Source organism: Strix aluco, chromosome 22, assembly GCF_031877795.1.
Source record: "Strix aluco isolate bStrAlu1 chromosome 22, bStrAlu1.hap1, whole genome shotgun sequence".
Lineage (NCBI taxonomy): Eukaryota > Metazoa > Chordata > Aves > Strigiformes > Strigidae > Strix > Strix aluco.
In genome coordinates, this window is record NC_133952.1 from 317,510 (window position 1) to 331,415 (window position 13,906).

At 51.6% G+C, this 13,906-nt stretch overlaps 1 protein-coding gene across 11 annotated transcripts in view; it reads right to left on the bottom strand.

Annotated features, from left to right (window-relative positions):
- Positions 1-13,906, bottom strand: part of CAMTA1 (calmodulin binding transcription activator 1) — a 305,869-nt gene that overhangs the window by 39,280 nt on the left and 252,683 nt on the right. For all 11 annotated transcript variants that reach the window (XM_074847837.1, XM_074847839.1, XM_074847834.1 and 8 more), the window contains 4 exons: positions 13,633-13,773; positions 9,510-11,365; positions 6,516-6,642; positions 5,353-5,487 (listed from right to left, as the gene is read on the bottom strand). In XM_074847837.1, the coding sequence (XP_074703938.1) occupies positions 5,353-5,487; positions 6,516-6,642; positions 9,510-11,365; positions 13,633-13,773 (2,259 nt within the window). The remainder of the gene's footprint in view (positions 1-5,352; positions 5,488-6,515; positions 6,643-9,509; positions 11,366-13,632; positions 13,774-13,906) is intronic.

Consider the following 13,906-nt stretch of genomic DNA (forward strand, 5'->3'; position numbering starts at 1 on the left):
TCGCACGCTCACCACCACACAGAAATCGCATCCCCGCCAAGCTGCGAGGTGCCCCGGGCAGCATGCAGGTAACGTGAAGACCTGTGATCCCATCCACCTCCTGCGTGCCAACACAAGAGTCTGAGTGCCACAGGTATGGCCACGTCACGCTAACACCAGCGAGCCACCAAAGCCCCCAGTCTTTTTTATGTTTTCCAGCTGGGAAAGGCAGCCAAATCTTACACTGAGACTCTGACGCCAGCTGGAAGGCTGCCTGTGGCACCCCCTGACATTCAGTACCAGTCACACCCTTGCCCATCCTATCACACACTGGACTCGTTGGTTTGTGTATTTTTAACTTCTGTTTGGGCTCCCTACGGCAGCACTTACTGCTCCCAACCTCTTTCCTGCAGATACGTAAGCGTAATGCCAAGGAGCACTCACACCATTCTCCCTGGAATTGCTGATCATGTCCCATGTCAGGGAAGCATCATCTCTATGGACACTTTCTGAAAGCAGTAAAGGCTTCAGTGGAGGGCAAACATATGTGCTTTCCACTGGAAATCTGTACTAAAAAGCCTTTCTAATTTGTTACACATCTGTCACTAGGAGATCTCTGTCCTTCAGTTCAGAAGGGGTCTCGTTTGCTTTTTGTTCTTCTTTTTTGTTTTCTTTCTTAGGAGAACCTCTCTACAGACAGTGAATGAAAAGTGAGGTCAAATGAGCGCATGATGGCTTCTGAAAACTGTCAGTTTTATAGAGAAAAAAGAAGAGGCTGCCAAGTTTATCAGAGCAGATTGGGATCACATGGGAGGGAGTGCTTCACGAGAAAAGAACCAACACCACTATTCTAATTAACTAGGAAAAAAATGCAAGAACATCAGCAGCTGGTGTCCACTGTCCTTTTGTAAAAGGTCCAACTCATCTGTGGGGTACGATAAGGAAAACTCAGCATAAAAGCAGCGTGGCTGCATATAGCTCAGAAAAAGGTGCGCTACCCTCTATAGCGCAGCACAGACAAGGAAAGGAAAGAAAAAGGGAGCAGCCCTTCAGAGGATGGCCACCCAAGGTGCTGTCCCCAAAATGCCTCCTCTGCACAGTCCTTCAGTTGGCCCGACACGGCCCTAGAAACAGGAGGCACGGAGGGAGATGGTCTCAAACACTTCCTAGGTGTTTGCAGTACGGCTCCCTGATCCCAGTGGCCAATACTTACTCTGTGCTCAAACAGGTGGGGTTTTATCCTTGTCCCGAGCTCACTACTTCCAAGAGTAGCAATTACTAAAATCCAGGAAATTATTTAATGAAATGTTTTTCTCTGGGAAACACAATTCCCATTGTTTCACTCAAAATGCCCTCCTGTTCATCGTATCTCTCCCAGACCCCGAGCCCTACAGGCACTGGTTAGATGTTCCCTGAATAATCCTAGGAATCACCTGCCTTTAAAAAAACTGAAACCAGAAGTTGCCTTAAGCACTTCTAAGAAGGAAGCACGATAGGTCACTCCCCTGCTGCTCTCTGCCGGTGCGACAGCCAGGTGGGAGCAGTTGCCGCTGCGCCGCGGCGCGGGCCCACGCCTGGATCCCGCGGCAGAAGGTGCGGGGACGTCCCGCAGCCGGCAGCGCCTCTGCCCCGCGCCTGCGCCGAGAGCTGCCCAGTGGGAAGAAGAGTTTGTGCTCGCCTCTTCCTGCTGGCCCCCCTGCAACTCCACCTTTGCAACGCTTGGTTTCAGATGCTTCCTTGCTAACCCATCTTTGTTGAAATCTGGAAACTTCTACAGAGGTGTGATTCCAAGTGTGCCTATCTGAGCATAGACTGGGAGCCATCCATACCCGAGAGCAGCAATTTCACGGACACATCCATTTCATTTACTGGCTTTGCTGACACCATATCCTTTCATGAGCGAGCTACTGCTGTCTGCCCTTTTACGTCCAGAGCTGTGCTACAGCCCGTGTAGCACAGCCTATTGCTGCAAAGGCATACAACGACTGCGCAAGTCCTGTAACTGGACAATAAATTCTCAAGAGGAGCTTGCAGAGAAACTGGAACCACTACGCTGTGAGCTGGGCACGCTCAGGCAGCTAAAGACTTGCCTCCTTAAGACAGGAACAGAGGCTACAGGTTTTCAGGTATCTGCAGAACTGACCAAAGAAAGCAGATTAATTTTTGTCTTAATGTAACTGGAAATATACAGTTCACATATAGGACGCCTTGTCTTTCTTTTAAAGAGATTTGTGGAAGACAATTATTTCTCTAAACTTATGCAAGATGGAAATTGCTTATCCTTTTCCTACACTGTCCCTGGGGTATGGCTGACTGTTAACCCTGCCTCTCTCACAGCGGTCATACTAGCTGGAATCCTTAACTGTGTTTTAACAGGGTCATGCAAAGGAACTCAAAGTGTTCCACCGAGTTAATTAAAAGGAATTTAAAAATTCTAGTCAATATTTTGGGACTATAAATATTCCTCCAAAACCATCCCTCAAGACTACAGAACAGTCAGAAGGGCAACGATTTGAAGCTGGGCAATTAAAGTAAACAGAGGAGACAGGGATTTGTGTATTTATTCTATTGACAGAATCAACTCAACATTAGCTTATACCTTAACTAGCTAAGCTAACATTTGCTCTCTAAGAATAAATGGGAGGATGCTGCTGGTCCTTTAAAGTGTAATTTGCTCCCTTTGGAGTGCTCTGCATCAAGGCAGAGGCTTCTGATAAGTCATGGTTAGTATAATTATTCAGTCTTTTTCCCTGAAGGGCCTCTGCAATGCAGCGGTCCTTTTACTTTTTTTTTCCCTCCCTGCTAGCAATGCCCTAGTTTGTTCAGTGCTGCAGTCCCCCTCCCTTCCACCACCATCACATCATAGCAATCTCTAATTGAGAACTTGCCCGCTAACTGGGAGCTCCCAGCAAACTGCAGGAACACCAGACAGCACTCACAGCCACCTTCTGCAGCTCCTCCGGATTCACCAGCACTGAGGGAATTGTCTAACAAGGGTTTTAAAACCTGCCCACTTTGCACGCCACACCGGAGAGCCTGGTGACAGCTGCGGATCAGTCTCCATTGCACCAGGATCGGCTGCACTCCACGTGCAACGTGCCGCCCCAGCAGCAGATGAAAAGCACCTGGAGACTCTTCCAATACGCAGGAGTCAAGCAAGCTCAATTCTGATGCTGAACACGAGACTACGTGCCCTTGCTCTTTAAGAGCTATTTCCATTTCTGTCTGCAGGTATGCCTCTGCAGCCAAGTCACAACCTCTCTTTACTCCTGCAATAATCACAGTGACCTGTCTCTGTGCCACCCTGTCTACCAACATCAGAAGCAGTGCTGCCCCAGCTTCCCTGAAATGTCCCTCTTGTACGTGGCACGAGAAACACAGCAGCTACAGGTCAGAAAGCAGAGACAAACTGAACGTTTGTGTTCGGTGACGTTACAGGGAGGGGGAGAGCCAGGGGAGGATGCGTCAGTCTGCTGCTAATACTAATGGATAACCTTGAACAGCTGAAGATACCGGTACTGTGCCACTGAAACCACGCCTGGTGCTACTCTGAAGGAAATGCTATCTTCTTCTTTCCCCCCAACTGTCTCCAAAAGCATCGGCTCGGACTCTGCACACGTACATGCACCACTCTGCCAGAATCCAGCTAGAAATGGCTCCTCCTCACCTGCCCCTGGTGCTCACGGTGCACAGACGAACTGCGGATGCTCCCACCAGCAGTGTCAGGGTGCTCAGGTTTGGCTCACACCTGCTACTGGTATGGAAAAAGCTTCTAATGAATGCTTTAATGAAAAAAGCTTTTTCTGACAAGGCTTCCCAGACAGAATGAGGGAGCCCACCTCTCAACTGCCACCTGCCTACACTGACATGTAGTTGGCCTGAATTAAGCTCGAAATTGTTCGGTATTTCTCCAGTTAAACAGTTCTAAGTATTTGCCATGTCCATCAAAGATATAAAATAACAACACAGTAGCATATGCTTCAAATCTCTGTAATGACAGCAATATTTTAAAGGCATTAAACTGGTGTCAAAAGTAATAATCATGGTAGATTTCCCAAAGCACGTGTTGTATTACAGTTACCATGTTTGCAGCTGACAGACAGAATAGGATGAGGTTAATTGACTGAGGAACAAACTGCATCAGTGTCTTACCTCATTATTTCTCTTCCCTTCAGTATGGCCCTGTGCAAACAACTACTTCTGTGACTTCTTTTGTGTAACGCTTTGTAACATTAGCATTAGTTTCTCAGCTATGAAATCTCTGAAGACTAAGGATCTGACCTTACCATATTTGTCTCCTGTATTTAGCAGAGAAAATAGACACTTAGCAAATGGGTGACCAAGCAGAAGCGTTGGGACTTTGCTAAGATTGCACAAAATGCAGTGCCGCAGCAGCTGGCTCTCTCTGATAAAGGAAGATGAAGGCAGTGCTACCGGTCCTTTCCCAGCTATTTCCCTGCACCTCCTTGGTCTGAGCTGGAAGATGCATCTCTCTAAGCCATCACAGGAAGAGAAACGAAGGCTCCCAAGTTCCCCTGCTAGCCTTCTCATCTTGCTCCTTTATAAAATGCATTTTGAAGGCACAGGGTTACCAGGCAGACCTGAACCTAAGACTTGCCTGCACAGAGCTGCCCTACAAACCCAGAGCCCGGGCTCCCATCCCTCGGTGCAACATTCTGGTCCCAGGGATCTGTTCTGATCAATCGAGGATTCTTCTGCCAACTGCCTGGCTAAGAGCTAATGCTATCAGGGTGTCCCTCTCATCCCTGCAAGGCACGAGGGATGCTCTTACCAGTCTGAAGAGGCTGACTGTGGCTGTGAGGTGCCAGAGCATGCCTGGCTTGCCATCAGCACAGACTGCTCCGGCACTGAGACTCTCAGGTGTTTGACAGAATCTGCCTCTGCCCCATTTGGTAACTGCTAGGTAACGAGGTGAGATGTGGACACCATAGCAGTGGCTGGCTAAAGTCCCCTCATTCCTTAAATTATCTCACCATCTTCCCACTTTCTGCTTAGGTAAATAAACATTTTTCTAGATAAGCTCAAGTTTCAGGGTTCTCAGGGAACACAGCTGCAGCACAGATGCTTCTCTCCTGCTAGGGTCTGGGTAGTCCCTGTTTTGGGAAACAATCAGCTTTCTATTCAGACAAAGAGACCCCTTTGTCTCCTTCCCATCAAATGCAGCCACATTTTGTTCACACCAAAGGAACAAGTACGAAACTTCAGCAAGAGGTCTTTGATTAATCGTGCAACAGACCTTCCCCCCAGCACAAACCCGCCCCTCTGCATCACCCCACCACAGCAGGAGCTGCTCCTTTCCTTCACAGACCTGACACTTGCCAGCCTTTGTTAAAGAGTATCGCATGTTCTTACCATCCAAGGACAGCCAGTCATGCTGGGAGGAAGGCAGGGTTGGCAGAGCTCTGGCTTTATATTCAAACACCACAGAATTGGAGATGATCTGATTGTTGAAGGCAACTTGCAAAGTCACGAGCCCAGTGTCATGAGCTAAAAGGAAAGCACATGTGGTAAGACAGAGACCTCCCCGCAGAAACGCAGAGCTCGGTATTACCCCACTGATCTCCCTGTGGGCTACGCGGCGGGCTGAGAGCAGATGCAGTGAGGAGAGGGGGCGTTTGACAATATTTTTGTGACTAGACAACTGAAGAGTCCAAAACGCCAATCTGTATTTTCAAACACGAAGGTTGTATGCCTAAGAGTCATCTAATGGGCGGTTGTTTTGGCAGGATGCAGAATCACAGGTGTTCCTAAAGATTAACCAGCCTCGCTGCACTTCCAGTGGGAAGCCGGGGCCTAACAATGAAGCCAAGTTATCCTGCATACACCTAAAGCCATCTACTGAGGGCCAGCACTGCTAATCTCTGCAGGGAGGCTGGAGGCGTTCTCATCCTCTAAGTACCAAGGACAAAGTGCGGAATACAGGCAAATTAAGAGTCCACAGAGCAGCGAGTGCACTCCTGGATAACAGCTGCTCTTTAATCAAAACTAAAGAGATGCTTAGAATTATTTTAAATAATTAAAAGGTTTTAAACTAAAAGAGGGTAGGTTTAGATTAGACATAAGGAAGAAATTCCTCCCTGTGAGGGTGGGGAGGCCCTGGCACAGGTTGCCCAGAGAAGCTGTGGCTGCCCCCTCCCTGGAAGGGTTCAAGGCCTGGTTGGACGGGGCTTTGGGCAAACTGGGCTAGTGGAGGGTGTCCCTGCCCATGGCAGGGGGTGGGACTGGATGGTCCTTAAGGTCCCTTCCAACCCAAAACAGTCTGGGATTCTATGAAATGATTTCAAATAATTATTTGAAAGCTAATTCAGAGCTTCTAAAGAATATTGGTTGTGATCTGTTGTGATGTATCAAGATCTCAAATTGCTAGTCTCACACTAAATAGGTCAAAGAAAAAGCAAAAGCTTCCCAGTGTTTATGCACTGCCTTTCACAATGGGTCCATGAGTTTAGTCAAGACATATACAGGGCACAAGAACTTTCTCTGAGACCACCAGCTCTAGGAGAGGTGTTCCTTACCTGGGCAGTAGCAGCGCAGTACCCCTGGCTGAATTAAAGATGCAGGCACTGAGATCTGATCAAACAGACAGCTGTAATTATTGCTGGCTTCCTGCCATGGACCAGTAATGAGGACTTTTACTCCTCCCTGCGAGGAAAAGAGGGGGGAAAAAAAAGCATTACAGAAGATGCCATTCCCAGAGAGAACCACGTGCTGAAACGGCTGAATGTCAGCGAGCATGGCGAGGGCGGACGGAGGCGCCAGGCTAACACAGACCCTTGGCACGGGCCAACACGGATGCCCAGTCCCGCACAGAGACCCGCAAACATTCCGTCATCTTTTGTCTCTCTCACTTGCTCTGTTCCCCGCTCCTGCCCACACGCTCCAGCCCCGCACTCTGCCAGCGTGGCCCTCGCCTGCCCTTCTCCGGTCCCTCGCCAGCTCCGGGGCCGGGATGGGTGAACCCCGCCGGCCACCCCCGCTCCAGGCAGCTCCTGGGCACCCCTGGGCGCCCCATCCCCGCCTCGCGCCCACCACCGTCCCCTCAGGCTCCCGGCGCAGCTCGGGACACCGACAGGTGCCACCGGCCACGGGCAGCGAGCGCTGTGCCCGCCACGGCCGCCCGGCCCTGCGGGGGACGGGAGGGACGAGGGGCGGCCTCGGGGGAGCGGGGCCGCGGAGCCGACAGACCGCGGCGAGGGCAGAGCTCTGCCAGCACCCGCAGCCGCCCACTCGCGCTCTTCTGGGCGCCGGCAGCCGGTTACACACGCGCACGACAGCGCGGGGTGACCCCACACGGGGCCGTGTCTGCGGAGCTGCTCGGGCCAAATCGGCCCCAAACCTTCCCCCGGGGCTCTGCCCGGCCCCCGGGCGGCCTTTGGCGCCCGCCGCTACCGGGGAGGCACCGGCTGCCCTCACGCTCGGGCCCGCGGGAGCGGCGGCACCGGGGCCTCCGCCGCGGGCCGGGCCGGGCCTCGGGCCTGCTCCGGCCGGGCCCCGCAGCCGCCACGCCGCCCCGTCCGCCGGCCCCTTCCCCGCGGCCGTGCTGCCCTCGGGCGGCCGCCGGAGGGAGCGCGGCCCGGGGAGGCGGATCCAGGCCAGGACCGGGCCGCGGGGCAGCGGCGGGGCCGCGGGGAGCCGAGGCCGCCCAGGAGCCCACCCGGCGGCGGCAGAGCTGGGGGGGGGGCTCCCCTCGATGGCCCCTCCGGCCCCCCCGGGTCCCCCCGCAGCAGCGAAGAAGGCCGCTGTCGGCGGGGGGAGGGCGAGAAGCGCGCGACTGCGGCGCCGGGCCGCTGGGAAAGGATCCCCGCGGCCAGGGAGCGCTCCTGGGCCGGTGCGTCTGTGCACATGGATTCGGCCTTGCGGTCCGAAATAAAACAGGCTCTGCCAGCAGGAGTGGAACAACCCGTTAGTGTAGCAATGGATTAAAAAAAAAAAAAAAAGGTTTCCATGGCAGCGGCAAAAAAGAACGATTTGCACTAGAAAGGCTGGAGGCTGCTGTTAGTGTGGATTGTTGGGACCTTCTGCACAAGCGGAGTCAGACCGAGTGTGCCGGCACAGGTACGGCAGAGGCGGCGCCTGAGCCCGGCAGAGCCGAGCCCCCGAAACACGGGGCCCAGCTGCTCACAGGCCACCACTGTGTCACTGCTCCCAACCAGCTGGTTCGGCGACACCAGCAGTGACCGCAGCGCTGGCTCTGCACCTTGTATTATACTCCAGAGAAGCAAACTGGCACGTTCAGACCCGGTTTTCCACCAAGACCAAGAGAAGGTGAACTTGAGCTGGTGGCGAGTGGGAGAGGAGCCGTGGCCGCCTCGGCTCTTAGAGAGGCCTCTGGATCTGGCAGCCGGCGGAGTGAGGGCCCTGGGCACCTCCTGCCCTGGACGGCCCCCGGCTTCCCCGTCGGTCGAGGGCTGGGTGAGGCTGTGGCGAGTGGCAGGACGCCTCCAGCTGCCCACCCGCCCGAGCCTGCGCTGCCACCTCGCTGGCCACGATGGGCTTGCCTGGCGAGAGAGTGACTAAACGGCGGGCAGAAACTCCCGACGGAGGCTTTTCATCAGTGCCCGCCGGCCGCTCCTGCGTGCTGGCAGCCTCAGGCTCTTCCCATCTGCAGAGCGAACACCCGTGTTTGCACACCAAGTCCCGTACTGCAGGCGAGAACTCTTAGAGCCACTGAACACCAGCTCACCGCCTGCTCCTGTAACACCGTGGGCCTGGAGCGGTCGCAGGGTCATTCAGCTGAAGGCTAAGCCACCTCATTTTATTACTGCACATTTCTGCTGCCTCGCCCACTGGCAAACTTGCCATCCAGTGGTGTCAGATGCACACTTACTGGCGGTGGCATCACAGGACTGATAATCGGATCACCAGTCAACAGGAGCAGAGAGATCTTCTCCTGAGCAGTTATTATACACCTCCGTAAGGTAACAGATACAACAGTGCTCCAAGGCTGGGCTTACAAAACCACAAAGGACCGTTTTGTTAATTCAAAACAACCTGCCTCTCCATTACTGGCTCAAAACAGCCTCTGTCCTCCAGCATTCCTTCACGTCTGTGCTGCTGACGTTTTTAACTTGTGGTGCATGCAACTGATTTTGGATACTCTGGGGGATGGAGGTGAAGGCTGAACTCATGAAGGCCATGAAGGTCCTGGATTATTCTACAAAGAACATCAGAGCCACATTCAAGGATCAGCTCCAGTTTGCAAACTCTATTGGTCTAACGTGGCGAGGCAGCACCATGAAACCATCATGTGGGAAATACATTGCTTTTCAGTGCAACAAAACATTTCTGTTCGGATGCTTCCCAAGTGAAGAAAGGGCCCTGCCAGGATAATGAAGTGCTTAATTAAAAGTGCACTCAGACATGCAAATGGCCATGGATGCTCTGACTTCTAAGAGAAATATTTTAAAAGCCTTGTCAAAGCTTTAACAAAACAGTTCTTGGGAGCCTTTATTAACAAAGCAGCGAAAGATAAGGCAGTAAACGTTAATGAGTAAAAGCCCTAGACTTACCTCAGGGTAAGACCATTCTGGTGAATAATCTGTCACCATGAACAAGCGCCCACTCTGCTGTAGCAACCCCAAAGTGCCTTGTGCCGCGGCTGCTGAGACCACCTCAGCCACATGCATGTACGCCATGGTGCTGGCTCCGTTCTCTGTGCTGCTGAGCTGCATGTTGGCTTGCTGAGGACTGCAGCACGGGATGCACATTTCAGCCTGGTTGTAGGTTGCTCTGTTACTGTCTTCAGGCTGAGACAGTCCGGCACTGTCCCCTGACACCAGCTGGTGTCCATAGAGAGCATTGCTCCCACCTTCTACCGATATGAAATCATTAATTAGATCAGAAAACTGGTTGCTGAAGGAGATGTCAAAGTGGTCCAAGTTAAGCTCCATGTTGGAGGAGTTATTTAAGCTGGGATGGGCCACGGGATAGAGTCCTTGTACCATGTTTCCTTGGAGAATAGGGAGATTGTTCCCATTCCTGATACTCCCATTGGCCTCAGGCTGCAAGTAGTGTTCTGTGCTGCAGGCTTGAAGATCCCCTGATTTAAGTAGATTTTCGTTCCCTTCTGCCTGCTGGGAGGTCTCCATGGGAACTTCAGCTTCTGCAGTCATAGCCTGGAAGTTTGCTTGGAACTGCATGAGCTGGAGAGAAGAGGTGGACTCTATTCTGGTTTCCACTGTGCCGTTACAGTTGGAAGTGGTTTGGGACGAGGACTCTGTTTTCACACTGGGGATTCCTAACGTGTTCACAAATGAGCCACTTGTGTCATTCAAATTGTTGTGAGTGTTTTGCTCAAGGGGAAGAGTTTTGCTGGCATCCTGCAGAAAGAAGCTGGGGGAAGGGGTCTGATGAACGTGAGGGCTCTGGACGGTCTGATTGAAGCTGGAAGAATAGTCCTTGTTGGAGTCAATGGCACTGAAGTCCATCTGCTCCAGGGTGGTACTTGGGCTCAGACCTCCTCCAGATGGAAGCAAACCTGAACCGGTAGTGAGGGTGAGAGTGTTGGATGCAGAAGTGGAGGAAAATGCTTCTTTGGACATCTGTTGTTCAAAAGATGTGTCCTCAGTTTTAATTTCTTTTGTGAGGGTTGTATTGAAGTTGAAGCTACGTTCTGTTGTGGGTGACTGCCTTATGTTGGTACTGATGCTGTCACTTTTCATACCTCCTCCACCATAAGTCTGCCCTTGCTTGGGATTGTTAAGAAAACAGTCTGGGTCAAAATTCATGGTGGTTTCTGGAATCTTTCTATTTCCATCTAATGTTGTGGAGAGCACAAGTTCCTCGGAGACCGTGCTGGGTAGCATCGACAAGCTCTCTGAACTGCCGGTTGTTGGAAAAGCAAATTTGTGTCCATCTGAACTCACAGCAAGTACCAGTCCTTGTGCAGCTGCATCTGAGGACAGAAGGTGTTGATTTGGGCCGGAGGTGGGTGACATGGTATACACAGCTTCACTGGTGACTTCTGACATAAACACGGTGGCACTTTGTGACAAGCTTCCCATAACTGAGGCCACAGCCATACTGGAGACGCCAGTGACGGCCGGGCTGTCCGCCATATCCGGGTCGCTATTTAATCCACTGCTGATGGACACGGGAGAATTCTGGGTCGTGTCAGGGACCTCCACCTGGTTGGTGGAAGAAACCTCAGTGCTGTTTTGATGGAGCAACACTGGTTTCGCCACTTTGCCGTTCCTCTTCTCTCGGCTGGAGGCCTTGCCATGACTGTGCTCGTTCTTGCCTTCAGAGACATCGTTATTTTGTACCTCTGAATGAGTGCTGTACCCACCTGTCCTTGGTTCGACCTTTGGTGATATGATGCGGTGTTTGGCACTGTTACACTTGTGATGCACACTGCTTCCTGCCCCTGTGCCAGAAAACAACAACATTTGCCACTCAGTAAACACAAAGTTAAGACGATGCTAGTCGTGTATCTTATGGCTGTAGCAAAGGAGAGCCCTGCTGCCGCGCGAGTGCGTGTGAGAGAGAGCGAGCAAGAGAGACCTCGGAAATAAAATTAATTTCTCACCAGGGCCAGATTTACAGATCCCTTTCTGTCTAACGCATAGTTCCACTGCGTGCAATGACAGCAACCTCGAAACAGGCGCCTGTGCGCCCTTCCCCTCACCCCCTCACTCCCTGCCCCCATTAGACAACCCGTCAGGAGGAGAGGAATCGGCGTCTGTGACAAGTTTTAAACGGGCCCAATCCCAGTGCAAAGTCTGCAGAGCGAGGGCTGCTGCTGTCGCCCATGGCAGGGGGCTGCTGCCACGCAGGCCCTGCTCTGTCCGTGCCACGGCGAAGCCTCGTCCCCCTGTGACACCGAGGGTGGCTCTGCACGCCGGCTCGTGTCCGCGGTTTGACAGCCATGCCCGTGTGTGGGAGCTGACCGGTGATCTGGGGGTGACAGATGCCGTGTCACACTCCTGTCCCTGCTGTCACCCCGCCGCCTCAACCGCCACCCTCATCTCCTCGTCACCATCGTGTCTCTTGCAGGTGCCCATCACACTGTTACGGGGCGTTGGCAGCACGGAGAGAGCTCTCCCTCCGTAAGGATGGCGACGCGTTTCTCTTGTCCTAAGCTGTTCACACGCTGGCAGATAAACATTCTGTGCTCTGAGGTCGCACGCAAAGCGCACGGTTAGTGTGGGAGCGGCTGAGGAACGCTCAGAGGTCACGGTAAGAGCCCTGCCCGGGGTTCAGCCAGCGGCACTTCACCGGCCCCCGCTCAGGGGAGCCTGGAAAGCACCGGGACGACGTAAACAATTCTGTCCACAAAGGCATCTCAGCCACAACCCCTGGTGCAGGGACTGCTTTTATTGTTTAAAGAACAGCCCATAAATTTTTGTTGTTTCTGTCCTTAATTGATTCATTTTCCCTAGAATGAGGTAAGAACATTAATTATGGTACCGTATAATGACTAAAGGGGGAAAGAAACCCCCTCCTTATAGCTGATGGCTACAATTATAAATGCCATCTTCTGGGTAACATAAAGTGTCCATGCAGCCGCTGCGATTTGCTCAATCTTTTGTTCCTTGCCCTTGAAGGGGAACTTCTCTATTATGTGCTCAAGATTTGAATCGGGTCACTTAAAGTAGTTCAGGACAGCGCTTTTGAGACTAAACACAATATTAAATCTCTCTATTCTCCCAGGTACAGAGATGAACAGGAACAAGGGAGAGGCGTTCACGCTGCCGTCTTTGCGGATGGCAGAGAGGAATTGGGAGTGTGTGTGTGTGTCAACGTGCAAGCCGTTACCAAACACAGCGATACCCTTGTGTTAAAAAGCATGCAGCAGACTTAGCACAAGACAAAACATCAAAGGGAAGAATAAAAGGATTCATGTTCAGATCTGCAAGCCTGGATCAAATGCTGAGCCTTAAGGGTTGAATTTTAATCCAAACTCAGGTATTTCAGAGGTCATCATTCTTACTTAAGCCTTGACTATATAATGCAACTGCCCAAAAAAAGAAGAAAAAAATAAACCCTTTGAAGCACTGGCAGCTTTCCTTTATAAATTTCACTACAGACTAATTAACATGTCATGTATTTTACTTGACCAAAGTACTAGAAAGGGGTGGCTATAAAGCAGATGAGTGGGAAAAGTGAATCACTCAGCTTCCCACTCTCTCTATAAAATGCTAATACTAAGGATGCTGTTTCTTGCTGTCGTAGTCTCACTCAAAACAAAGCCATCTTCTTTAACAGGAAAGAAAACTCCTGTATTGTCATGATACCTAAATAAAACCTGTCTTATCCCAGTAATACCTTGTAATTAACCACCTGAGCCCATTTTCTTCAGCAAAGTGGGCTGCAGGGCAAGGAATTCAGAGGGTGAAGTTGGAAGAACATCAAATTTTGATGCTTCAGTAACAAAATTTGAACATGTAGAAGAGAATATGCCTTTCTGAGCACATCACATATAGAGAGCATTTATTAGAACTTGCACATTACAAAGTGTTGACATTTTTTCCAGAAGTTCCAGCTGCATCTTTTTGCGCTCATGACTTCTGCCATCTGAATTCATTGTGTCTCAGTGTTTCATGATACAGCACTCTCAGCACGTCAGTACGACAAACCCTGCTCCAGGTCTGGATGAAGCTGCGACCGCTCGTGCCCTCCCAGGGTACTCACCCAAGGTACCAGTGCAGAGACAGTTGTGTGTCCGAGGCTGCGGTTTGGTCTGGTGACTGTCGAGGATCTGCTGCACCAGCTGCTCCACCGAGAACCCTGAACTGCTGTTTCCATTGCTGCATGTCCACTTAATGCCATGAACTGCGAAGAGAACAGTAAAACTTCCCATCAGGAACTTCAAAAACATGCCAGAAATCATCAAAAGCCACCCAAAAAGAACAGCAGAAACTCATTCCTGGTGCTTTCTGTCAGAACTGAAGGAGACCTATAAAAA